The sequence below is a fragment of the Trachypithecus francoisi genome, unplaced genomic scaffold (assembly GCF_009764315.1).
Source record: "Trachypithecus francoisi isolate TF-2019V2 unplaced genomic scaffold, Tfra_2.0 Lachesis_group4, whole genome shotgun sequence".
In the NCBI taxonomy this organism is placed as follows: domain Eukaryota; kingdom Metazoa; phylum Chordata; class Mammalia; order Primates; family Cercopithecidae; genus Trachypithecus; species Trachypithecus francoisi.
Genome location: NW_022681469.1, coordinates 117,412,469 through 117,436,397, shown reverse-complemented (window position 1 = coordinate 117,436,397; position 23,929 = coordinate 117,412,469). Strand labels below are relative to the sequence as shown.

The 23,929-nt window shown below is 54.4% G+C and overlaps 1 protein-coding gene and 1 pseudogene across 6 annotated transcripts; both read right to left on the bottom strand.

The window, feature by feature from the left end:
- Window positions 1-6,643: 6,643 nt before the first annotated feature.
- On the bottom strand, window positions 6,644-7,876 carry LOC117072444 (annotated as a pseudogene). The gene has a single exon (XR_004432801.1). The product of XR_004432801.1 is annotated as an uncharacterized LOC117072444 (transcript).
- On the bottom strand, window positions 6,644-23,746 carry ORAI2 (ORAI calcium release-activated calcium modulator 2). 5 transcript variants are annotated; one of them, XM_033192592.1, is made up of 4 exons: window positions 23,507-23,746; window positions 19,288-19,395; window positions 16,980-17,217; window positions 6,644-8,557 (listed from the first exon to the last, which is right to left on the bottom strand). In XM_033192592.1, exons 2-4 carry the CDS (start codon window positions 19,293-19,295, stop codon window positions 8,018-8,020), a joined length of 786 nt encoding a protein of 261 aa, XP_033048483.1. In that variant the 5' UTR covers window positions 19,296-19,395; window positions 23,507-23,746; the 3' UTR covers window positions 6,644-8,017. The 5 variants fall into 5 exon arrangements, with proteins under 5 accessions (XP_033048483.1, XP_033048481.1, XP_033048482.1 ...); XM_033192590.1 differs by lacking the exon at window positions 23,507-23,746 and adding an exon at window positions 23,203-23,355; XM_033192591.1 differs by lacking the exon at window positions 23,507-23,746 and adding an exon at window positions 23,203-23,329 and having other exon boundaries at window positions 19,288-19,418.
- Window positions 23,747-23,929: the final 183 nt, after the last annotated feature.

The window sequence follows — 23,929 nt, the reverse complement described above, 5'->3', positions numbered from 1 at the left end:
CAGGCCCAGTGAGGGCTCAGCTGACATCCCTCAGCCGCTTCTGAAGGATGTTCAGGAAACAGCGCTGCCTGTTTGCTCAGAGTGGCAGGTGGTGAGGCTGAGGCTGGTCCTCCCTCACAGGCAGGGGTAGGGGCCAAGCTCCATGCAAGGCCCATTCTCTGGGGTTATTCCTGCTTCGATTTGTGTTGAGCCGGCCTGTCCCCTATCCCACAGTACCCATGGATGGGTGGGCCACAGACTGGCTGGGAAAGGGGTTGAGACATGGTCTCACTCGTGTTACCCAGGCTGGAGTGCAGTGGCACAATCTTGGCTCACTGCAGCCTCGACCTCCCTGGGCTCAGATGATTCTCCCACCTCAACCTCCCCAGTAGCTGGGACTAGAGGCACACACCACCAAGCCTGGGTAATTCTTGTATTTTTGTAGAGGAGACAGGGTCTTGCGATGTTGCCCAGGCTGGTCTCGAACTCCTTGGCTCAAGCGATCTGCCCACCTCAGCCTCCCAAAGTGCTGGGATTACAGGTGTGAGCTGTAGGTTGTCAAGTTCTACAGGGGTTTCGGCTCCTGTCTGGGCCTTGCCCTCCTGGGCCCCACCAGGGCTCTGCAGCATCTGAGGCAAAAAGTCTTGGGCCGGGCAAGGTGGCTCACGCCTATAATCCCAGCACTTTGGGAGGCTGAGGCAGGAGGATCACTTGAGGTCAGGAGTTCAAGACCAGCCTGACCAACATGGCAAAACCCCGTCTCTACTAAAAATACAAAAATTAGCCAGGCGTGATGGTGGGTGCCTGTAATCCTAGGTACTCAGGAGGCTGAGGCAGGAGAATCACTTGAGCCCGGGAGGCGGAGGTTGCAGTGAGCCGAGATCGCACCATTGCACTCCAGCCTGGACAACAGAGTGAGACTCTATCTGGAAAAAAAAAAAGAAAAAAAGTCTGTGTCGATGATCTGCTGGGTGTGGAGCGGGCTCTTCCATGCCAGTGACTGGTGTCCTGCCCTTGACAGGGGTGGGGCATGTTTTGCCTTTAAGGAAATGGCAGCCTCCACCGGAAGTGCAGTCTTTCTCGAGGCTGGTGGGCTTGCTGGCCCGGGGCTTGGTACTGAGGCCACTGCCCAGCCCAAGGGGCAGCCTGGCCTCTCAGGGTTGGCAGAACCAAGGCACTGCCCCAAACGCTTTCCATGGAGTGGTGCCAGTTGCTTGGCACACCTGATTCCTAGCAGCCTCTAAGGTGAAGTGCCAGAGTTAAAAATAATAACAAGGCCTGGTGCAGTGGCTCATGCCTGTAATCCAGCACTTTGGGAGGCGGAGGCCAGCAGATCACTTGAGGCCAGGAGTTTGAAACCAGCCTGGCCAATGTGGTGAAACCCAGTCTCTACTAAAAATACCAAAAAAAAAAGAAAAAGAAAAAGAAAAAGAAAAAAAAAAACAAAAAGGCTGGGTGCGGCGGTTCACACCTATAACCCCACCACTTTGGGAGGCTGAGGCAGGCAGTCACCTGAGGTCGGGAGTTCAAGACCAGCCTGGCCAACATGGAGAAACCCCATCTTTACTAAAAATACAAAAATAAGCCAGGCGTGTTGGTGCATGTCTGTAATCCCAGCTACTCAAGAGGCTGAGGCAGGAGAATCGCTTCAACCTGGGAGGCAGAGGTTGCAGTGAGCTGAGATCGTACCACTGCCCTCCAGCCTGGGCAACAAGGGTGAAACTCCATCTCAAAAAACAACAACAACAATTAACTGGGCATGGTGGTGATGCATGCCTGTAGTCCCAGCTTTTCAGGAGGCTGAGGCAGGAGAATTGCTTGAACCCAGGAAGTGGAGGTTGCAGCGAGCTGAGATCATGCCACTGCACTCCAACCTGGGCGATAGAGAGAGATTGTCTCGAAAAAACAAAACAAAACAAATTATTTCCTAGAAGGGGGCCTCTACCTCAGTGGGCGACAAAATACAGAACAGGCCAGGCATAGTGGCTCACACCTGTAATCCCAGTACTTTGGGAGGCCAAGGCAGGAGGATCGCTTGAGGCCAGAAGTTCAAGACCACACTGAGCAACATAGCAAGATCCCATCTCTACAAAAAACATTAGCTGGGCATGGTGGTGTGTGCACCTGTAGTCCCAGCTACTTGGGAGGCTGAGGTGGGAGGATGGCTTGTGCCCAGAAGCTGGAGCCTGCAGAGAGCTATGATTGTACCACTGCACTTTGGCTCCGGCCTGCGCAATAGAGCCAGACCGTCTCTAAAATAAATCTGTATTTTTAAAAACACAGGCCGGGCGCAGTGGCTCACACCTCTAATCCCAGCACTTTGGGAGGCTGAGGTGGGCAGATCACAAGGTCAGGAGTTCGAGACCGGCCTGACCAACATGGTGAAACCCCGTCTCTACTAAAAATACAAAAATTAGCCAAGCATGGTGGTGTGTGCCTGTAATCCCAGCTACTTGGGAGGCTGAGGCACAAGATCGCTTGAACCCAGAGGGAGGAGGTTGCAGTGAGCCAAGATCATGCCACCGCATTCCAGCTTGGGTGACAGAGCCACTCTGAATAAAAAAAAAAAAAAGCTGTCCAGTGCTTCCTCAGCAGTGCCACCAGCCCACAGGAGGGACTCACCTGTTCCTGCTGCCCCACAGTGACCTGGGGCTGGAGAATGTCCCCAGGTGACCAGTGCTCCAGTGGCTCCTCTCCTGAAGGGACTGGGGGGACCTCCAAGCCGACCCTGTCCAGGTGGGCTCTGTTGTCACTCAACCACCCTCTGGGGCTGCCCCTTCCTTTGTTTCTGGAAAGAGAGGGACCTGTCTGGGAGGGGAAGCGGCAGGCAGAGGCACCCTGTGCTCTCGGGGTCCCACCTGGCTGGAGCCCCATGGCGGCGTGTCCGGACCTGAGCACCCTGCTTCCATTCTAGAGATGTCCACGCCCCCTTCCCGGGGCAGCCTGGGAGGACACTGGCCAGTGACCAGTGACAGGAGGCCAGAGGGCACTACAGGAGAAGGTTTTTATGCCATGATGGGGGTCCCCCAGTCAGCAGATGCCAGGGGAGGGCCAGGGGCTGCAGTTTATCCCCTCTGCCCACAGCGTCCCCCCAAGAACAGAAAGACTTTGAATATCGTCACTGGTTTATTCAGTTTCATCCACGGCAACTGTTTTAAAAACCTGCACACAGGACAGTGGATGTGTCTGCTGCATGCATAGATCATCAGCACGAGGCAGGTAAGGGCTGCAGCTGAGTCCGGATCCACTCAGGCTTACGTGGTCCGGTCCTCAGCAAACCCTCCTAGAAGATGCGAAAACACATTCTGTCTTCCAAGTTTCTAAACCAGAAACACTTGCGTTTTGAAACAGGTGGTCAGGTACTAAATGGAGAGGGTGTCCCACGTGGGAGGGGCCTTGGCATGTCCAGGCACCAGGAAGACTGTCCTCCAAATTAGGATGGGCCCCGGCTGGCTCCAGGGCAAACTGAGGCAGAGGCCCCAGTTCTTCTCTCTTTTTTTTTTTTTTTTTTTAAACAGAGTCTCTGGCCGGGCGTGGTGGCTCAGTCTCTGGCCTGTAATCCCAGCACTTTGGGAGGCCGAGACGGGCGGATCACGAGGTCAGGAGATCGAGACCATCCTGGCTAACACGGTGAAACCCCGTCTCTACTAAAAAAATACACAAAAACTAGCCACGCAAGGTGGTGGGCGCCTGTAGTCCCAGCTACTTGAGAGGCTGAAGCAGGAGAATGGCGTAAACCCGGGAGGCAGAGCTTGCAGTGAGCCAAGAGCCGGCCACTGCACTCCAGCCTGGGCGAGAGAGAGAGATTCCATCTTAAAACAAACAAAACAAAACAGAGTCTCGCTCTTTACCCAGGCTGGAGTGCAGTGGCATGATCTTGGCTCACTGCATCCTCTGCCTCCTGGGCTCAAGTGATTCTCCTGCCTCTGCCTCCCGAATAGCTGGGATTACAGGGGTGTGTCACCATGCTCGGCTAATTTTTGTATTTTTAGTAGAGATGGGGTTTCACCACGTGGGCCAGGCTGATCTTGAACTCCTGATCTCAGGCGATCCACCCACCTCTGTCTCCCAAAGTGCTGGGATTACAGATGTGAGCCACCACGCCCAGCCTGGAGGCCTCTGCTCTTAAACACTGTTCAAAGACAGGCTAAACCTCCAGAAACTGAATGTCTAGGCTGCAATGGCGTTCCCCATCGCCCATGCTGTCCCTCAAGTCGTTTCTGCAGCTCACCCTCTGTCTCCCCACACGCTCTGGGGTGACCCTGAGGTTTCCTCTCCCAGCCACCATGGCCCTACCCATGGTCACTGTTATTCCCACAGCAATGGTTTGCCTCATTCCTCGAAACTAGAAAGTCTGGAGCTGGGAAATCAAGAACTCTAGGAGAAAGAGAACAGGAAATTCCCAGACCGTCATCCTCCTAATCAGAGGGCTAGACTTGGATGTGGCTCCATCCCTCTGATTGACGTGGGACGTGCCACCATCACTGGGCACTTAATACTTTCCTGGATGCTGCCAGGTCAAGAACTCTGCCTGGGGACCAGGTACAGTAACTGGCCCCCAGATGGCACTGGAGATGCGTTCCACAGTCGTGGGAGTATGGCACTGCGTGGGCAGGGGCACAGATGGTGCAGGAAGGTGGGAGGCAGGAGAAGGCCCAGCAGGGTCCCTCCCAAAAGACTGAGGCCAGGGTAAGAGGCTGCCGCCTCTCCCAGCCATGAGGAGCCATTCATTTAGAAGAGCAGGCCTGTCTTGACCCAAAGGCACTCCTTGGAGGGACACTGACATGCTGACATTCTTTTCTTTTTCTTTCTTTCTTTTTTTTTTTTTAGAGACAGGGTCTCACTGTGTCGCCCAGGCTGGAGTACAGTGGCACAATCTTGGCTTACCACAACCTCTGCCTCCTGGGTTCAAGTGATTCTCCTGCCTCAGCCTCCCAAGTAGCCAGGACTACAGGTGAGCACCACCATGCCCAGCTAATTTTTTGTATTGTTGGTAGGGATAGAGTTTCACCATGTTGGCCAGGCTGGTCCCGAACCCCTGACCTCAAGTGATCCACCCGCCTTGGTTTCCCAAAGTGCTGAGATTACAGGCGTGAGCCACCGTGCCCGGCCAGTAGCGCAATCATAGTTCACTGCAGCCTCTACTTCCCCAGCTCAAGCAATCCTCCTGCCTCAGCCTCCCAAGTAGCTGGAACTACAGGCATGAACCACCACGCCCAGCTAATTTATTTTTATTTTATTTATTTATTATTTTTTGAGACAGAGTTTTGCTCTGTCACCCAGGCTGGAGTGCAGTGGCACGATCTCGGCTCACTGCAACCTCTGCCTCCTGGGTTCAAGCAATTCTCTTGCCTCAGCCTGCCAAGTAGCTGGGATTACAGGTACCCGCCACCATACCCAGTTAATTTTTTGTATTTTTACTAGAGATGGTTTCACCATGTTGTTGCCGAGGCTGGTCTTAAACTCCTGATCTCAAGTGATCTGCCCACCTTGGCCTCCCAAAGTGCTAAGATTACGGGCATGAACCATTGTACCCGGCTTGGCTAATTTAAAATAATTTTTTTAGAGATGGGGTCTTGCTACATTGCCCAGGCTGGTCTCGCACCCCTAGGCCCACGTGATCCTCCCTCCTCGGCCTCCCAAAGTGCTGGGATGACAGGCGTGCACCACCTCGCCTGGCCAACATTGACATTCTTTAGCAAAGCAAACACACATTAAACCATAAGAGGTGTTTCTACAGGCTGCAGGAAAGTACAGATGTGCTGGAGGGCAAGGGTCGCAGACAGATGTCTGCAGGGGACACAAAGGATGAACCCCTCAGAAGACACAGGGCTCTTCTCCGGCCCCTGAGGATGCCACAACTTTCTCGTGGGGACCCTCGGCGTGACTCCCCAAGGGCCCCTCAGCACGGGGAACTGAGTGTCAGGGTCTCTGTTCTCTGCTGCAGCCACATTTCCAGAGACCCCAACCAGGCCACCCAGAATTCCACGGCAGAGCCAACCCGGACCCCGGAGAGAGCTTAAGCTTTTACAAGCGATGTGATCAGAGCATGAAGAAGCCCAGTGACTATTTTTTTTTTTTTTTGTAGATGAAGTTTCGCTCTTGTTGCCCAGGCTGTAGTGCAATGGCATGATCTCGGCTCACTGCAACCTCTGCCTCCTAGGTTCAAGCGATTCTCCTGCCTCAGCCTCCTGAGTAGCTGGGACTACAGACCCGCCACCACACCCAGTTAATTTTTGTTTTGTTTTGTTTTGTTTGGAGACGGAGTCTCGCTCTGTTGCCCAGGCTGGAGTGCAGTGGCGTGATCTCGGCTCACTGCAAGCTCCGCCTCCCAGGTTCACGCCATTCTCCTGCCTCAGCCTCCCGAGTAGCTGGGATTACAGGCACCTGCCACCACGCCCGGCTAATTTCTTGTATTTTTTTATAGAGACGGGGTTTCATCATGTTGGCTAGGCTGGTCTCGAACTCCTGACCTCAAGTGATCCGCCCGCCTTGGCCTCCCAAAGTGCTGGGATTACAGGCGTTAGCCATCGTGCCCGGCCTAATTTTTGTATTTTTAGTAGAGGTGGGGTTTCACTATGTTGGCCAGGCTGATCTTGAACTCCTGACCTCAGGTGATCCACCCACCTTGGCCTCCCAAAGTGCTGGGATTAGAGGCGTGAGCCACTGCGCCCGGCCCCAGTGACTATGAGAACAAAAGACAAGGCATGGCTGGCTCTCCAGGTTACAGCTGGAGACGAGGGGAAAGGTGGTTGGTTGTACAAGCAGCTCAGGGAAGCTGGTGCTGCGGCGTGCGTGCGCGGCCCAAGAGTGTGGCTTTGGGTCTACCAGATGCCCTTAGGGAAAAGGCCAGAACCCGCACTGCACAGTGCAGTCACCGTGTGTGGTGGGACCCAGTGTCGGCTGAGAGGCCTGGAGGGGTCTTGCCTCCCTTGTAGTCACTCGGTGTCATAACAAGGAGGGCACCCATTTGGCCTGGGCCAACCCCTGGCCCCACTATCCACAGGCCAGGCCAATGGCCTTGCCTAGACAGGAAGTCCCCCAGGATGTCCGCTTGCTGCCTGGGGCCACAGAAAGCTGCACAGGCTCCAGGGCCTGAGCCAGAGCCTCCGCCCCGGGCTGCCACAGCCCAGGGGAGTGGCTGAGCCAGCCTCAGAGGCCATTCTGTGGCTGACAGCTGGAGGCCGCTGGCTGCAGGCGGGGCGGGGGAAGGGTCCTTTCCCCACCCCGGTGGCCCCTCTGAGTCCGTGTGGCCAGGGCTCTCTCTGGCTGAGAAAAGAGAAATTGAGCCTAGTGTACTTTGCAGCAGCCCTCAAATAACTCAACTTCCTCATGGGGGTGTCTCGTAGATGCCGTGAACATGTCTCCTCCGGCTCAGCCAGGCCGCCCCTCGTTGGAAACATCCCTGGGGGACTGACACCACTGCTGAGGGCTGCAGCACCCCGCGCACCTGCTGGGCTGGCATGTGTCCTGGCTCCTGTCTTCCCCTGAAGCCAGGTCACCCAGCTTCCTCCAGGGCTAGGCAGGGAAGCACCAAGCCCCGCCGTGCACCTGCACCCAGTCAAATGCCGCAGCCCTCGTGTCATCACTGTCACACGGGCCACTCGGCATCCACGAAGCCCATCACGGGTCTCTGGGGCAATCATTCTCTGAAAACAAAACCCTGCCCTGGCTCTCCCAGGCCCGCCAGCCATGCATGCCGGGTCTGAGCACCCACTGGGTGCTACTTGGAGGCCCTCCTGGCCCAGGACTGATGGGCAGATCCCGCTGTAGCCTCTTCACTGTGTCCCCGACCCAGGAAACCCTGAGGCCAAGGAACCAGCCTGGTTTTGCCCCCAATGCTCTTAGCAACACAGTCCCTCGTTGAACCTGATGGTTCCATCTCAGAAGAAGTCATCCAGTCCTTATGATATTAAGACAAGAGGAAAACTTTGGTCTTGAACTACCCGGCAGCCTTGCAAAATGTCTGCATCTGACAAATCCCTGCCTCTGCGGGCTCCCGGGTGCAGGGCCGCCCCTAGCCCTGGCCCTCAGCCCCTCACACGACCTGCAGACTGCGCTCATGCCCGTCCAGCTGGACCTTGAGCTTGTGGAGCTCCTCGATCTCGCGGTTGTGGCGCTCCGTTTTGTGGCGCACCAGAGAGCGGTAGAAGTGGATGGTGAAGACCACGAAGATGAGGCCCACGGGCACCATGATGATGGTGGACACCAGCGCGGCCTGCCAGCCCGTGTGGCTCCCGGGGCCGGGCGGGGGACCAGGCTGGCGCCGGGCGTCCACGGGGAGGAATTTGATCCAGCAGAGCAGCACCACCTCGGCCAGGAAGAGCAGGATGCCTAGCACGGTGGAGAAGCCCCAGGCCAGCTCGATGTAGGGGTGCATGCGCTCATGCGGAGACTCGCTGATGGAGTTCAGGTTGTGGATGTTGCTCACCGCCTCCACGTTGGGCAGGATGCAGGTGCTGATGAGGAGGGCGAACAGGTGCACGGCCACCAGCACCGTGGTGCAGGCACTGAAGGCAATCAGCAGCGGCCGAGGGTACTGGTACTGCGTCTCCAGCTGCACCTCCACCATGGCCACCTGTGGGGACAGCAGACAGGTGGTGCTGGGTGTGGGGAGGGCAAGGCGTGGCCCCACCAGGGCCACCTGCCAGGCAGAGCAGGGGCTGGGCCAGGTTCGGGGGACAGGGTAGCCATGGGCTCTCCTGCTGGCGGGACTCACCCATGTTCTGGGCCCTTGAAGACCAGAGGGCAACCTCCTCACTGATCAAATGTTTCACATTTTCCTTCGTTCTAATTAGCTAAAGAAGACTGCACTGAGAAAAAAATCTCAGCAGTACAGAAGAGGCCAGTGTGGTGGCTCACACCTGTAATCCCAGCACTTTGGGAGGCCAAGGCTGGTGGATCACTTGAGGCTAGGAGTTGGAGATCAGCCTGGCCAACATGGTGAACCCTCATCTCTACTAAAAATACAAAAAGTAGCCGGGCGTGGTGGCAGGCACCTGTAATCCCAGCTACTCGGGAAGCTGAGGCAGGAGAATCGCTTGAACCTGGGAGGCGGAGGTTGCAGTGAGCCAAGATCGCGCCACTACACTCCAGCCTGGGTGACAAAATGAGACTCTGTCTCAAAACAAAACAAGCCACAAAAGTTTAAAAAAGAAAGGAAAAAGAAAGAAAGAGAGAGAGGCCGGGCGCGGTGGCTCAAGCCTGTAATCCCAGCACTTTGGGAGGCCGAGACGGGCGGATCATGAGGTCAGGAGATCGAGACTATCCTGGGTAATACGGTGAAACCCCGTCTCTACTAAAAATACAAAAAACTAGCCGGGCGACGAGGCGGGCGCCTGTAGTCCCAGCTACTCGGGAGGCTGAGACAGGAGAATGGCGTGAACCCGGAGGCGGAGCTTGCAGTGAGCTGAGAGCCGGCCACTGCACTCCAGCCTGGGTGGCAGAGCAAGACTCCGTCTCAAAAAAAAAAAAAAAAAAGAAGAAAGAGAGAGAGGAAGGAAGGAAGGAAGGGAGGAGGGAGGGAGGGAAAAACGGGCCGAGTACAACGGTTCACGCCTGTAATCCCAGTGGTTTGGAAGGCTGAGGCAGGAGGATCACTTGAGGCCAGGAATTCCAGGCTGCTGTGAGCCCCGATCACACCACTGCAGTCCAGCCTGGGGGACAGAGGGAGACCCTGTCTCTACAAAAAATATACAACATTAGCCGGGCATGGTGGCACACGCCTGTAGTCCCAGCTACTGGGGAGACTGAGGTGGGAGGATCGCTTGAACCTGGGAGATCCAGGCTGCAATGAGCTAGGATCACACCACTGCACTTCAGCCCATGTGACAGAGCGAGACCTCGTTTCTACAAAAAAAGGAAACTGACCTTTCAAAGATAAAAATTGGCCAGGCGCGATGACTCATGCCTGTACTCCTTCCTTTGGGAGGCAGAGGCAGGAGGATCGCTTGAACCCAGGAGTTTGAGACTAGCCTAGGCAACATAGTGAGAGCCCATCTTGACAAAAAAAAAAAAAAAAAAAAACTGCCCTTTTAAAACATAACAACTGAAACTGCCGACAGTCCCCAGACTCAGAGCTGCACACCTGGACGGCCTCAGACAGACCACGTGGTGCCTCCTCAGCAGAGGCCAAAAGCCCAGCGAGAGCCAGCATCTCTAAAGCCCAGGAAAAGTGACGGAAGTGAGGCCGAGGGTGAGGAGGGAAAGAAGGCATGGCTGGGTCTCCTGAGGAAGCAAAATTATCAATCACAGTCGTAGGTTACAGCAGGTATGGTCTAAAACGAACAAACCAAGGAATGGCAGGCTCTGCTTGGTGTCTTGAAATGTGAGGTCAGCCAGGCGTGGTGGCTCACGCCTGTAATCCCAGCACTTTGGGAGGGCGAGGCAAGTGGATCACTTGAGGTCAGGAGTTGGAGACCAGCCTGGCCCACATGGTGAAACCCCGTTTCTACTAAAAATACAAAAAATTAGCTGGTCCTGGTGGCGGGCACCTGTCATCCCAGCTACTCAGGAGGCTGAGGCAGAAGAATTGCTTGAACCCAGGAGGCAGAGGTTGCAGTGAGTGGAGATCATGCCACTGTACTCCAGCAAGAAAGAAGCCAGGGGAAGATTCTTCTACCCACTATGTTTCCCTCCTAGACCTAAGTCATCCCTGTTTAAAAAAAAAAAAAGGCCGGGCGCGGTGGCTCAAGCCTGTAATCCCAGCACTTTGGGAGGCTGAGATGGGCGGATCACGAGGTCAGGAGATCGAGACCATTCTGGCTAACACTGTGAAACCCCGTCTCTACTAAAAAATACAAAAAACTGCCGGGCGATGTGGCGGGTGCCTGTAGTCCCAGCTACTCGGGAGGCTGAGGCAGGAGAATGGTGCGAACCCGGGAGGCGGAGCTTGCAGTGAGCTGAGATCCGGCCACTGCACTCCAGCCCGGGCGACAGAGTGAGACTCCGTCTCAAAAAAAAAAAAAACTCAGGCCAGGTGTGGTGGCTCATGCCTGTAATCCCAGCACTTTAGGAAGCCAAGGGGGTACGGATCACTTGAGGTCAGGAGTTTGAGAGCAGCCTGGCCAACACGGCAAAAACTCTTTCTCTGTGAAAAATACAAAAATGAACCGGGCATGGTGGCTTGTGCCTGTAATCCCAGCTACTCGGGAGGCTGAGGCAGGAGAATCACTTGAATCCGGGAGGCAGAGGTTTCAGTGAGCTGAGATCATGCCACTGCACTCCAGCCTGGGTGACAGAGTGAGACCCTGCCACAAAAATAAAATAAAATAAAATAAAATAAAAAATAACTCAGAAGGCTGGGCCCCAGAGTTGGAGGCTGCAGTGAGCTATGAATGCACCACTGCACCCCAGCCTGGGCAATAGAGCGATATCCTGTCTGGGAACGAATAAAGTAAAAAATAAAATAAAATAATATATATGAAGATTTCATAATGTCCTTCAGCAACTGCCACCTCTTAGTGGTGATGGAACGCTTCCTAGATAAAAGATATGGCTGGGTGCGGTGGCTCACACCTGTAATCCCAGCCCTTTGGGAAGCTGAAGTGGGCAGATCACTTGAGGTCAGGAGCTTGAGACCAGCCTGATCAACGTGGCAAAACCCCATCTCTACTAAAAATACAAAAATTAGCCGAGCATGGTGGTGGGTGCCTGTAGTCCCAACTACTCGGGAGGTTGAGGTAGGAGAATCTCTTGAACCCGGGAGGCGAAGGTTGCAGTGAGCCAGATCGCGCCACTGCACTCCAGCCTGGGCGACAGAGCGAGACTATATTTCAAAAAAAAAAAAAAAAAAAAAAGAAGAAGACATGGCAGTCCTAGTAGACCAGAGCTGAACAGCAATTCACCAATAATACGGCTGGGGCTATTGTGAAACGTATCCAAAAACCAGTAGCCACAGAACATGGGCTGAGGGATAGTTTTTCTCAGTGTGGCCCTGGGTTGGCTATGGTCACCTCAAAGGATATGGCCCAAGTGACAAATATTACAAACCACAGAGGCCTCCAAGACAGGAAATAAAAATGATTAGGAGGTAGTGGGCAGGGCTCGCAAAAAGTAGTTTTGTTCCGCCTTAAGAGGAGAAAAGGGGCTGAGTGAGGTGCCTCACACCTGTGATCCCAGCACTTTGGAAGGCTAAGGCGGGAGATCACTTAAAACCAGGAGTTCAAGACCAGCCCGGGCAACAAAGCGAGACCCCATCTCTATTTTAAAAAAAAAAAAGAAGAAGAAAAGAGAAGGCAATTTTTTACTGTGTTTATGCAGAATTCTTTTTAATTTAAATTATATTTTTTGTTTGTTTGTTTGTTTGTTTTGAGACGGAGTCTCGCTCTGTCGCCCAGGCTGGAGTGCAGGGGCCGGATCTCAGCTCACTGCAAGCTCCGCCCCCCGGGTTTACACCATTCTCCTGGCTCAGCCTCCCAAGTAGCTGGGACTACAGGTGCCTGCCACCTTGCCCAGCTAGTTTTTTGTATTTTTTTAGTAGAGACGGGGTTTCACCGTGTTCGCTAGGATGGTCTCGATCTCTTGACCTCGTGATCCGCCCGTCTCGGCCTCCCAAAGTGCTGAGATTACAGACTTGAGCCACCGCGCCCGGCCTTTTTTTTTTTTAATTGAGACAGAGTCTCGCTCTGTTGCCCAGGCTGGAGTGCAGTGGCGCTATCTCGGCTCACTACCTCTGCTTCCTGGGTTCAAGCGATTCTCCTTCCCCAGTCTCCCCAATAGCCCACCATGGCTAATTTTTTTTTTTTTTTGAGATGAAGTCTTGCTCTGTTGCCCAGGGTGGAGTGCAGTGGCATGATCTCGGCTCATTCCAACCTCCCCTTCCCAGGTTCAAGTGATCCTCCTGCTTTAGCTTCCTGAGAAGCTGGGGTTACAGGTGCCAGCCACCACGCCTTGCTATTTTTATTTTTTGAGACGGAGTTTCGCTCTGCCACCGAGGCTGGAGTGCAGTACAGCGATCTCAGCTCACTGCAACCTTCGCCTCCCGGGTTCAAGTGATTCTCGTGCCTCAGCCTCCCGAGTAGCTGGGACTACAGGCGTGTGCCACCACACATAGCTAAGTTTTTGTTTTTTTAGTAGAGACGGGGTTTCACCGTGTTAGCCAGGGTGGTCTCCGTCTCCTGACCTCGTGATCTGCCCGCCTCAGTCTCCCAAAATGCTTGGATTACAGGTGTGAACCGCTGCGCCCAGCCTAAGTTTTGTATTTTCAGTAGAGACAGTGTTTCACCAGGTCGGCCAGGATGGTCTCCAATTCCTGACCTCAAGTGATCTGCTCACCTCGGTCTCCCAAAATGCTGGTATTACAGGCATAAGCCATGGTGCCCGGCCTTCCTTTTCATATTTTTAGTAGAGACTGGGTTTCCCCATGTTGGCCAGGCTGATCTGGAACTCCTGACCTCAAGTGATCCACCCGCCTCAGTCTCCCAAAGTGCTGGGATTACAGTGAACCACCACGCCTGGCCTGTGTAGAGGTTTTATGAGGCGGGCCTCAGATCACTGGTTCTCCGTGTTGGGGGAAGAAGACGCATCAAGAAATAAGCTTCAGGTTAGGTATAAGCACGCGTTGCTAGACAAAGGAACAGCTTCTAATGAGGGAAGACACACTATAAAGGGCGAACTCTACCTAGCAATCTGTACCTCTGCCTGTTCCCAGGGCCCTGCCCCGACTCAGCTACAGTTTCTGATTATTTGTACTTGTCACTTATTTTTCCCAAGCTGCCCTGCAGTCTGAAGAATGATCTGACCTAATGACGCTATGCTAATCTAATCAAGCAGGTGCACTGCGGCCCTGCCCGAGTCTCAGCTCCACGCCAGACGGTTCATTTGCTTCCCACTGCAGCTGGCGCTCTGTATCTCCGAGTTCCATATCTGCAGATTCAATCCACCGCGGGTCAGAAATACTTGGGGGAAAAAACAAAATGAAACAACAATATTTTCCCCTTGGCATAAGGTGAAGAAAAAAATACAAACAAACAAACAAAAACCCAGCCTGGGCAACACAGCAAGACCCACCTCTTTTTTTTTTTTTTTTTTTTTGAGATGCAGTCTTGCTCTGTTGCCCAGGCTGGAGTGCAGTGGCGCCATCTCAGCTCAGTGCAACCTCCCCTCCCGGGTTCAAGCAATTCTCCATCTCAGCCTCCAGAGTAGCCAGGATTACGGGCACCTGCCACCATGTCCGTCTAATTTTTGTATTTTTAGTAGAGACGGGGTTTCACCATCTTGGCCAGGCTGGTCTTGAACACCTGACCTCATGATCCACCCACCTCGGCCTCGCAAAGTGCTGGGATTACAGGCGTGAGCCACAGAACCCAGCCTCCACCTCTTTTAGATGCAGTCTTGCTCTGTCACCCAAGCTGGAGTGTGGTGGCGCCATCTTGGCTCACTGCAACCTCCACCTCCCAGGTTCAAGCGATCTTCCTGCCTCAGCCTCTTGAGTAGCTGGGATTATAGGCACGTGCCACCAAGCCTGGCTAATTTTTGTATGTTTAGTAGAGACAGGGTTCCACCATGTTGGCTAGGCTGGTCTTGAACTCCTGACTTCAGGTGATCTGCCCACCTCAGCCTCCCAAAGTGCTGGGATTACAGGCATGAGCCACCGTGCCCAGTCAGCTTTTTCTTTTAAATTGTATCATCAGTCTAACAATTGAGCCTCTGGCCTATAGAAAAACAATAGAGGCTGGGTGTGGCGGCTCACACCTGTAATACCAGCACTTTGGGAGGCCGAGGTGGGTGAATCACCTGAGGTTAGGAGTTCAAGACCAGCCTGGCCAACATGGTGAAACCCCATCTCTACTAAGAATATGAAAATTAGCTGGGTGTGGTGACGTGTGCTTGTAGTCCCAGCTACTTGGGAGGCTGAGGCAGGAGAATCACTTGAATCCAGGAGGCGGAGGTTGCAGTGAGCTGAAATCACACCACTGCACTCCAGCCTGGGTGACAGAGCAAGACTCCACCTCAAAACAAAAACAAACAAAAAGAAAAACAAGAATTGTTTTCACATAAGAAAACAGGCTGAACAAGGTATAATGCTAGCACTTTGGGAGGCCAAGGTGGGAAAATCACCTGAGAGTTCAAGACTGCAGTGGGCCATGATTGCACCCCCGCACTCTAGCCTAGGCAACAGAGCAGAGAACTTGTCTCTAAAAAAAAAAAAAAAAGGCCGGGCGCGGTGGCTCAAGCCTGTAATCCCAGCACTTTGGGAGGCCGAGACGGGTGGATCACGAGGTCAGGAGATCGAGACCATCCTGGCTAACACGGTGAAACCCCGTCTCTACTAAAAATACAAAAACTAGCTGGGCGAGGTGGCGGGCGCCTGTAGTCCCAGCTACTCGGGAGGCTGAGGCAGGAGAATGGTGTAAACCCGGGAGGCGGAGCTTGCAGTGAGCTGAGATCCGGCCACTGCACTCCAGTCCGGGAGACAGAGCGAGACTCCGCCTCAAAAAAAAATAAAATAAAATAAAATAAAATAAAATAAAAAATTAGCCAGACGTGGTGGCACGTGCCTATAATTCCAGCTACTCAGGAGGCTGAGACAGGAGGATGGCTTGAGCCCAGGAAGTAGAGGCTGCAGTGAGCCATGATCATACCACTGCCCTCTCCAGCCTGGGCAACAGACAGGGACCCTGTCTCTAAAAACAAAACAAAACAAAAAAAATCACTTCCGCCCAATAGGACCTGTAAGCACACTGTTGTGTCCTCATTGTGAGTCCTTAACCTCTGGGACAATTCCCTCCAGGGGTGTGGGTCAGCCGCTTTGGAATCAATAGGAGATGGGCCCCTTGTCAGAACCACAGCTTTGTCCGAAACTGACTCTTGTCCTAGGGGATGACTCAGAGGGAAGGCGGCCACCGGGAGCCAGGCCAAAAGCTCTGCTTTGTCACCCTGGAGGCCACATTCCAGGAACTTCTGCATCGCTAACTGGGCTAAACGGATCCAACCCCAATCAATCCCTGGGGCCCTGCTCACAGATCCCTGAGAGCTCCAAACTTTTGGGTGGTGCCCGAGATGGGGCAGACGTGGGCACTTTTCTCCAGGAAACCCTGTACCATGCAGCGATTTGATTTGATTTTATCTTTTTAATTAATTAATTAATCTATTTATTTTGAGACAAAGTCTCACTCTTGACCGGGCTGGAGTATAGTGGTGCGACCTTGGCTCACTGCATCCTCCGGCCTCCCAGGTTCAAGCGATTCTTTTGTCTCAGTCTCCTGAGTAGCTGGGATTACAGGCGCCTGCCACCACACCCAGCTCATTTTTTTTGTACTTTTAGTAGAGACGGTGTTTCACTGTGTTGGCCAGGCTGGTTTTGAACTCCTGATCTCAAGTGATCCACCCAACTCGGCCTCCCAAAGTGTTGGGATTACAGGCATGAGCCACTGCGCCCGGCCATAAATAAATAAATTTTATTTTTTCTTTTTAGAGATGGGTTCTCACTCTGACGTCCAGGCTGGAGTGAAGTCATGTGATCATAACGCATTGAGGCCTCGGCCTCCTGGGCTCAAGTGATCCTCCCGCCTCAGCCTCCCAAATAGCTGGGGCTATAGGTGCGTGCCACCACGTGCGGCTAATTATTTATTTTATTTTTGTAAAGACAGGGGTCTTGCTGTGTTGCCCAGGCTGGTCTCAAACTCCTGGCCTCAAGCTATTCTCCTGCCTTGGCCTCCCAAAGTGCTGGGATTACAGGTGTGAGTCACTGCACCTGAGCTACTATAATTACCCTGCACCAACCTCCCTCCTCGCTAAGCAAGTTCTTGATGTGAACAGGGCAGAGTGGGCTTTCTGAAGATTCTCAGGCTGGGAGCCCCCGGCATAGTCCCAGCACCCCCACTCATGTTGACAGAGTCACCCAAGTCCCATCCGGTGGGACTCGGGCGGATGCTTTCCCCTGGTCCATCCTGGCTGCCAGAGACTGGAGGGAACGCTTTGGTCCCCGAGGCATCCCGGGACTTCAGTTAGCAAAGCCCATCTGACCAGCGAGCTCCTCACCTGGCGCGCACACTCACCATGGCGAAGCCGGAGAGGAGGGCGGAGGTCCTGCTGGAGGCCTTCAGCTTGGCCCTGCTCAGGTAGAGCTTCCGCCACGACAGGGCCTGTACCGAGTGGTGGTTGGAGGTGACCAGTTCCAGGTAGCTACGGCGGACCCAGTCCCGGTAATCCATGCCCTTGTGGCCGGGCTCCGGGCAGGCAGGAGTAGAGGGGTCGACAGGCACGTTGAGCTCAGCGCTCATGGTGGGAGCCAGGCTGAAGGTGGGAGAGATACATGCTCAGGCATCCTAGGTTACAGCGGCCTGGAAGAGCTAGACTCTAAGCCCATTCAACCTACAGAGGCTGCCGTATACAGCCCACGCCAGAGCCCAGGGGTTTAGAAAGTGCCCAGGACCTAAAGTTATGATTGTTTGTTTGCTTTTGAGACAGTGTCTCGCTCTGTCGCCCAGGCTGCAGTGCAGTGGGGCAATCTCACCTCACTGGAAACTCTGGCTCCCAGGTTCAAGTAATTCTCCTGCTCAGTCTCCTGAGTAGCTGGGATTATAGGTGTGAGCTACCACACCCAGCTAATTTTTGTATTTTTAATACAGACAGGGTTTCATCATGTTGGTCTCGAACTCCTGACCTCAAGTGATATGCCTGCCTCAGCCTCCCAAAGTGCTGGGATTACAGGTATGAGCCACTGTGCCCAGCCTCCAAGACCTAAAGTTCTGAAACCTGGATTTGACTCTACTGTGTGATTCTGAGCATGACAGCTGACCTTTCTGACCTGGCTCTTTCATCTTGAGAATGGGGATATTTCCACCTATGGGACTTTTAATTTATTTTATTTTACATATTTTTTTGAGACAATCTTGCTGAGTCACCCAGGCTGGAGTGCAGTGGTGCAATCTGCTCACTGCAACCTCCAACTCCCAGATTCAAGTGATTCTCCTGCCTCAGCCTCCCAAGTACCTGGGACTACAGGCACCCGCCACCAGACCTGGCTAATTTTTGTATTCTTAGTAGAGATGGAGTTTCACCATGTTGGACAGGCTGGTCTCGAATCCTGACCTCAGGTGATGCAACTGCCTCAGCCTCCCAAGATGATGGGATTACAGGTGTGAGCCACCGCGCCTGGCCTTCAACTTAAATTTTGATCATTACAGTTCACCCTAAGAAAAATACTGGACTTACAAAACTAAAGCCACATCCAAGCTACAAGGCAAACTTTTAGCAAGATGAAAAATGAAATCCACCAACTCACATGACCATATTTTAAGGAGAAACAGACGGCGGAGATGCCTGGACTCATACCTGGTAGACATCTGGTTTGACTAACATGGATTAAACATCAGAAGGACGGATCTGTCAAGATTTGTGAATTTAAACCTAAATCTCCACTAAGTAGGGGATTGGCGGTCGCGTGTGTCCTAAGGAGTTGGGTTGCTCGGCCGCACGCCAGGATCCAGTTCTAATTAATCTGCAGGGCATGCTTCAAGAGCACAGGCACCTTGTGGTTTACTTGGCATCAGAAAGAGTGACTTTTCCAGCCTGGCCAACGTGGTGAAACCCTGTTTCCACTAAAAAAAAAAAAAATTAGCTGGGCGTGGTGGTGGATGCCTGTAATCCCAGCTACTGGGGAGGCTGAGGCAGAGGCAGGAGAATCGCTTGAACCCTGTAGGCGGAGGTTACAGTGAGCCAAGACTGCGCCACTGTACTCTAGCCTGAGTGACAGAGCAAGAACTCTGTCTCAAGAAAGGAGAGGAGAGGAGAGGGGAGGGGAGCGGAGGGGAGGGGAAAGGAAAGGGGAAAGGAAAGGAAAGGAAAGGAAAGGAAAGGAAAGGAAAGAGGAAAGGAAAGAGGGAGGGAAAGAGGGAGGGAAAGAGGGAAGGAAAGAGGGAAGGAAAGAGGGGAGGAAAAAGGGGAGGAAAAAGGGAAGGAAAAAGGGAAGGAAAAAGGGAAGGAAAAAGGGAAGGGAAGGGAAGGGAGTAACTTCTATGTCCAGGCCCACATAGGCCCTGTGGAAAGTCTGCTTCAGGCTGTTACACACAGATCCGTGTTCTAGGTCCCAGGGAGCGTGGCTGGGGTGGATGGGTGGAGTGGGGGGTGCTTAACAGGGTCAGCAGCTGAGGAAATGCCCCAAACTTAGTCCATCCATGCCAGAGTCAAGCCCCCATAATTGAAAATGCCCTAATTTGGAAATTACGCAGGAAGGTGCTGGAGGTGGAAAACCATGTCGCCTTTCCCTTTGTTCTCAACAAGGCTGCAAAGCCACAGCCTTCCCTGGCCAACAGGCCCTCTGGGAACAGTTCTGTGCTATTTCTGCCAGGGGATGCCAATTACCAGGTCATTTATACGAATGCCAACTTGGGCTCTCCGTCCCATCTCCTCATGCACATCTGCAGCCAGCAGTACCGCGTCCAAGCACTTCCATCCCCGGGTGTACCTTCCCTTGGGGAGAATTCAGAGAAACACTGCAATCCATAGGTTAGCTCCACATAATGGAAAATGCTATAATTTGGAAACTGCATTTTTCCTCTTCCCTCACCCCCATAGTTAACAGAATTGAGCGTGCAGGTCTGATGACCGCAGTATACGAAGACTGCAGGGGTGAGACACTAACCTTTTCTCCCTCCGTCCTCCCTCCTCCATCACACAGGTGCTGAGCACACTTGGCACTTAAGGATCCAAGATGAAAGAGGCCAGAATTCATGGCCTCCCAGTAGGGGAGCAAGATAAGGGGATGTGGGTCGGGAGCCGTGGCTCAAACCTGTCCTCACAGCACTTTCGGAGGCTGAGGTGGGCGGTACACTAGAGGTCAGGAGTTCGAGACCAGCCTGGACAACATGGTGGAACCCTGTCTCTACTAAAAATACAAAAATTAACTGGGCGTGGTGGTGGGCGCCTGTAATCCCAGCTACTCAGCAGGCTGAGGCAGGAGAATCACTTGAGTCAGGGAGGTGAAGGTTGCAGTAAGCTGAGACTGCAGCACTGCACTTTAGCCTGGGCCACAAAGCGAGACCATCTCAAAAAATAAAATAAAATAAAATAAAACAAAATAAAATAAAATAAAATAAAAGTCAGGTGCAGTGGCTCATGCCTTTAATCCCAGCACTTTGGGAGGCTAAGGCAGGTGGATCACTAGAAGTCAGGAGTTCAAGACCTGCCTGGCCAACATGGTGAAACCCCATGTCCACTAAAAATACAAAAATTAGCCAGGTGTGGTGGCATGCACCTGTAGTCCCAGCTACTCAGGAGGCTGAGGCAGGAGAATCACTTGAGTCTGGGAGGCAGAGGCTGGAGTGAGCTGAGATTGTACCATGGCATTCTAGCCTGGGTGACAGAGACTCTGTCTTTTTTTTTTTGAGACGGAGTCTCGCTCTGTCGCCCGGGCTGGAGTGCAGTGGCCAGTTTTCAGCTCACTGCAACCTCCGCCTCCCGGGTTTATGCCATTCTCCTGCCTCAGCCTCCGAGTAGCTGGGGCTACAGGCGCCCGCCACCTCACCCGGCTAGTTTTTTGTATTTTTTAGTAAAGACGGGGTTTCACCGTGTTAGCCAGGATGGTCTCGATCTCCTGACCTCGTGATCCGCCCGTCTCGGCCTCCCAAAGTGCTGGGATTACAGGCTTGAGCCACCGCGCCCGACCCAGAGATTCTGTCTTAAAAAAAGAAAAAAAAAATAGCCCGGTGTGGTGACAGAGGTTGCAGTGAGGTGAGAGCACGCCACTGCACTCCAGCCTGGGCGACAGAGCAAGACTCCATCTCAAAAAAAAAAAAAAAAAAAGAGGTGGGGGCAATCCTCATCTACTGAGCTAAAGGCTTCAGTGGAGGGCAGGGAGCAGAGGACTGGCTGCCTCACACCAAGGCCAGGAAAAGGTGCCTGCAGGTAACACTGGGGAGGGGACACAGCGGCCCTTTGCAGGCCAAAGTGCCTCACACCTGTAATCCCAGTGTTTTGTGAGGCCAAGGTGGGAGGATTACTTGAGGACAGGAGCTGGAGACCAGCCTAGGCAACATAGTAAGAAGCTGTCTCTAAAAATAATTTTTTTTTTTTTTGAGACGGAGTCTCGCTCTGTCGCCCGGGCTGGAGTGCAGTGGCCGGATCTCAGCTCACTGCAAGCTCCGCCTCCCGGGTTTACGCCATTCTCCTGCCTCAGGCTCCCCAGTAGCTGGGACTACAGGCGCCCGCCACCTCGCCCGTCTAGTTTTTTGTATTTTTTAGTAGAGACGGGGTTTCACCGTGTTAGCCAGGATGGTCTTGATCTCCTGACCTCGTGATCCACCCGTCTCGGCCTCCCAAAGTGCTGGGATTACAGGCTTGAGCCACTGCGCCCGGCCAAATAATTTTTTTTTTTGAGATGGGGTCCTGCTGTGTTGCCAAGGCTGGAGTGCAGTGGCACGATCTCGGCTCCCTGCAAACTCTGCCTCCCAGGCTCAAGTGATCCTCCCTCCTCAACCTCCTGAGTAACTGGGACTACAGGTGTGTGCCACCATGCCTGGCTAATTTTTTATTTTCGGTAGAGACAGGGTTTTGCCATGTTGGCCAGGCTGGTCTAGAACTCCTGAGCTCAAGGGATCTGCCCACCTTGGCCTCCCAAAGTGCTGGGATTACAGGCGTGAACCACTGCGTGTGGCCTCCAAAAAGAATTTCTTTTTTTTTGAGACGGAGTCTCGCTCTGTCGCCCAGGCTGGAGTGCAGTGGCCCGATCTCAGCTCACTGCAAGCTCCGCCTCCTGGGTTCACGCCATTCTCCTGCCTCAGCCTCCAGAGTAGCTGGGACTACAGGCGCCCGCCACCTCACCTGGTTAGTTTTTTGTATTTTTTAGTAGAGACGGGGTTTCACCGTGTTAGCCAGGATGGTCTCGATCTCCTGACCTTGTGATCCGCCCGTCTCGGCCTCCTGGGATTACAGGCTTGAGCCACCATGCTTGGCCAAAATAATTTCAAAAAAGAGGGACCTTTCCTCAAAGACAAGACGCTGCCCGCATGGAAAGATTCTGAGAGACAGGAAGGCCACTCCAGGTGTAGGTGTGGGGTGGCTCCCCTTGTCCAGGAGATAAGTAGGGAAGGTGGCTGCCACCTGGGGGTTGGAGGGGGCAGGGAGATGTGGGTGGAAGACACTTGGAGCCTGGGGCTGTGGAATGAGCCAGAGGGTCTGGGCAGAATGACTGGGCGTCCAGCCACGGGAGAATGGAAGGAATCGGTGAGTGGAACGGTCTGGGCACTGCTAGATCATTCTGGTTTGGGACCACAGTTCAACCCAGGGAAATGACTGGCCAACTGGGAGGAGTGGGAGGCAAGGGAGAGCCTGGTGGCCTCCAGAGGAAGGAAGGGTGAACAAGAGGCACGCTCCATCAGTAAGGGTGGGCTGGGCTCAGGTCTGAGAGTGGAAGTGAAGAGCTCAGGGCAGTGAGGGCTGAGGGTGGCTTCCGGGGAGCTGCCAGCCCTCCCATGCCCCATTGGTGAGGCCCTGCAGATGCCCCCAGAGTGGGTGGGGTTGTGGAGGAAAGGATGTCTGTCTGCCTGGAGCTGGGTCGTGAGACAGGTCTGCAGGTCTGGAAGGAGCAGCCCAGGAGGGGATTCATATTCATCCTCTATGTTTCCAGTGCCACCTGTGTGTGCCAGGCCCGGTGGCCTGGGGGGAGGGACAGAGTCTGGGCCCCACATTGGATCCCAGGCAGGGGGTGGGGTGGGGCAGGATGGAGCCCTGCACTTCTGTCAGGTGGCACAGACCCTAGAGGATGCTCCGGGACTGAACCTTGTGGGGTTGGTTTTTTTTTTTTTTTTTTTTTTTTTTTTTTGCTTTAACTAGCAGTCAGAGAAAACAGGTCTTGTAGAATAACGCGATCCCCTCTCTAATGATGAGCGATTCTTCCTGGCTGGCCTGTTGGACACATTTCCAGAGGGCGGTCTTGGAGTTTGACTTCCTCTAAGCATCTGGGGCACCGGCAATGGCGAGTGTCTCTCTCCGGCAGGCGCATTGGGAGGGGGCCTCCCAGGGACGCCCGCCTGCATCCCTGTCCCTCCCCCAGGGACACCCCGGTGTCCGGACCCGGCTGCGCCCTCGACCCTGATCCGCTGGGCGCCGCACCCCGCCAGGGATCCCGCGGGGTGGAGGTCACCAACCCCGGATAGGTGGTGACCGCGCCCCGGCAGCCTACAGTCGTCCCCTTCCCCGCCGAGCGTCCCCGGTCCAATTTCGGCCCCCCACGCGGCAGGGACCCCGCTCCCGGCGCCAGCCCCCCGCCGCCACACTCACCGGAGCTGCCCTCTCCCCGCCCGGCTCAGCTCCCGCTCGGGCTGCGTGGCCGCGTGGCCTGTGGCCCAGTGGCCCGGCCGGGGCGCCGAGCGCGGCCCCCTCCCTCCTTCCGCCGGTCGCGCGGGGTCCCCGGGCCCCGCCTCCGCCCCACCCCCGCGGCCGCCGCAGCCGCTGCCAAGGCAACCGGGCGCCGCCACCACGTGACCCGCCCGCGGGGGAGCCGCGGCCACGTCACCCGCCGGGCCGGGAGGGGCGGGGCTGGCGGCACCTCCTCGGAGTGGCGGGGTAGGGGTCCCTGCCTTACCTGGAACCACCCCGGGATCGCGCGCTGGAGAGGAGCGGGGGAGGTGGGAAGGCCCTGACCCGCGCGCATCCCTCCTGCCCCAGCTCCCGTCCCCCGCCCCAGCTCTGGGAGTCAAGGCGAGGCCCCCGCCCCATCGGAGATCCGGCTACCCACAGACCACGAGCAGGGCTTTCCCTGCCCCTGGGTCCGGGCGCAAAAGGAAGCCCCGGGCTTGGCAGGGGGAGCCTCGGGGGGTGCCCAGCATTGGACGCTGGCTGCATGGAGGGGTGGGGAGTGGGGACAGGGCGGGCGGGTGCCAGGTGGGTAGTGAAGGGGAAAGGAAGGTGGGGAGGGGAGAATCCGTCTGGCCATGCCCGAGTTTTCACAGGATTTTTTTTTTTTTTTTTTGAGACAGGGTCTGGCTCTGTCACCCAGGCTGGACTG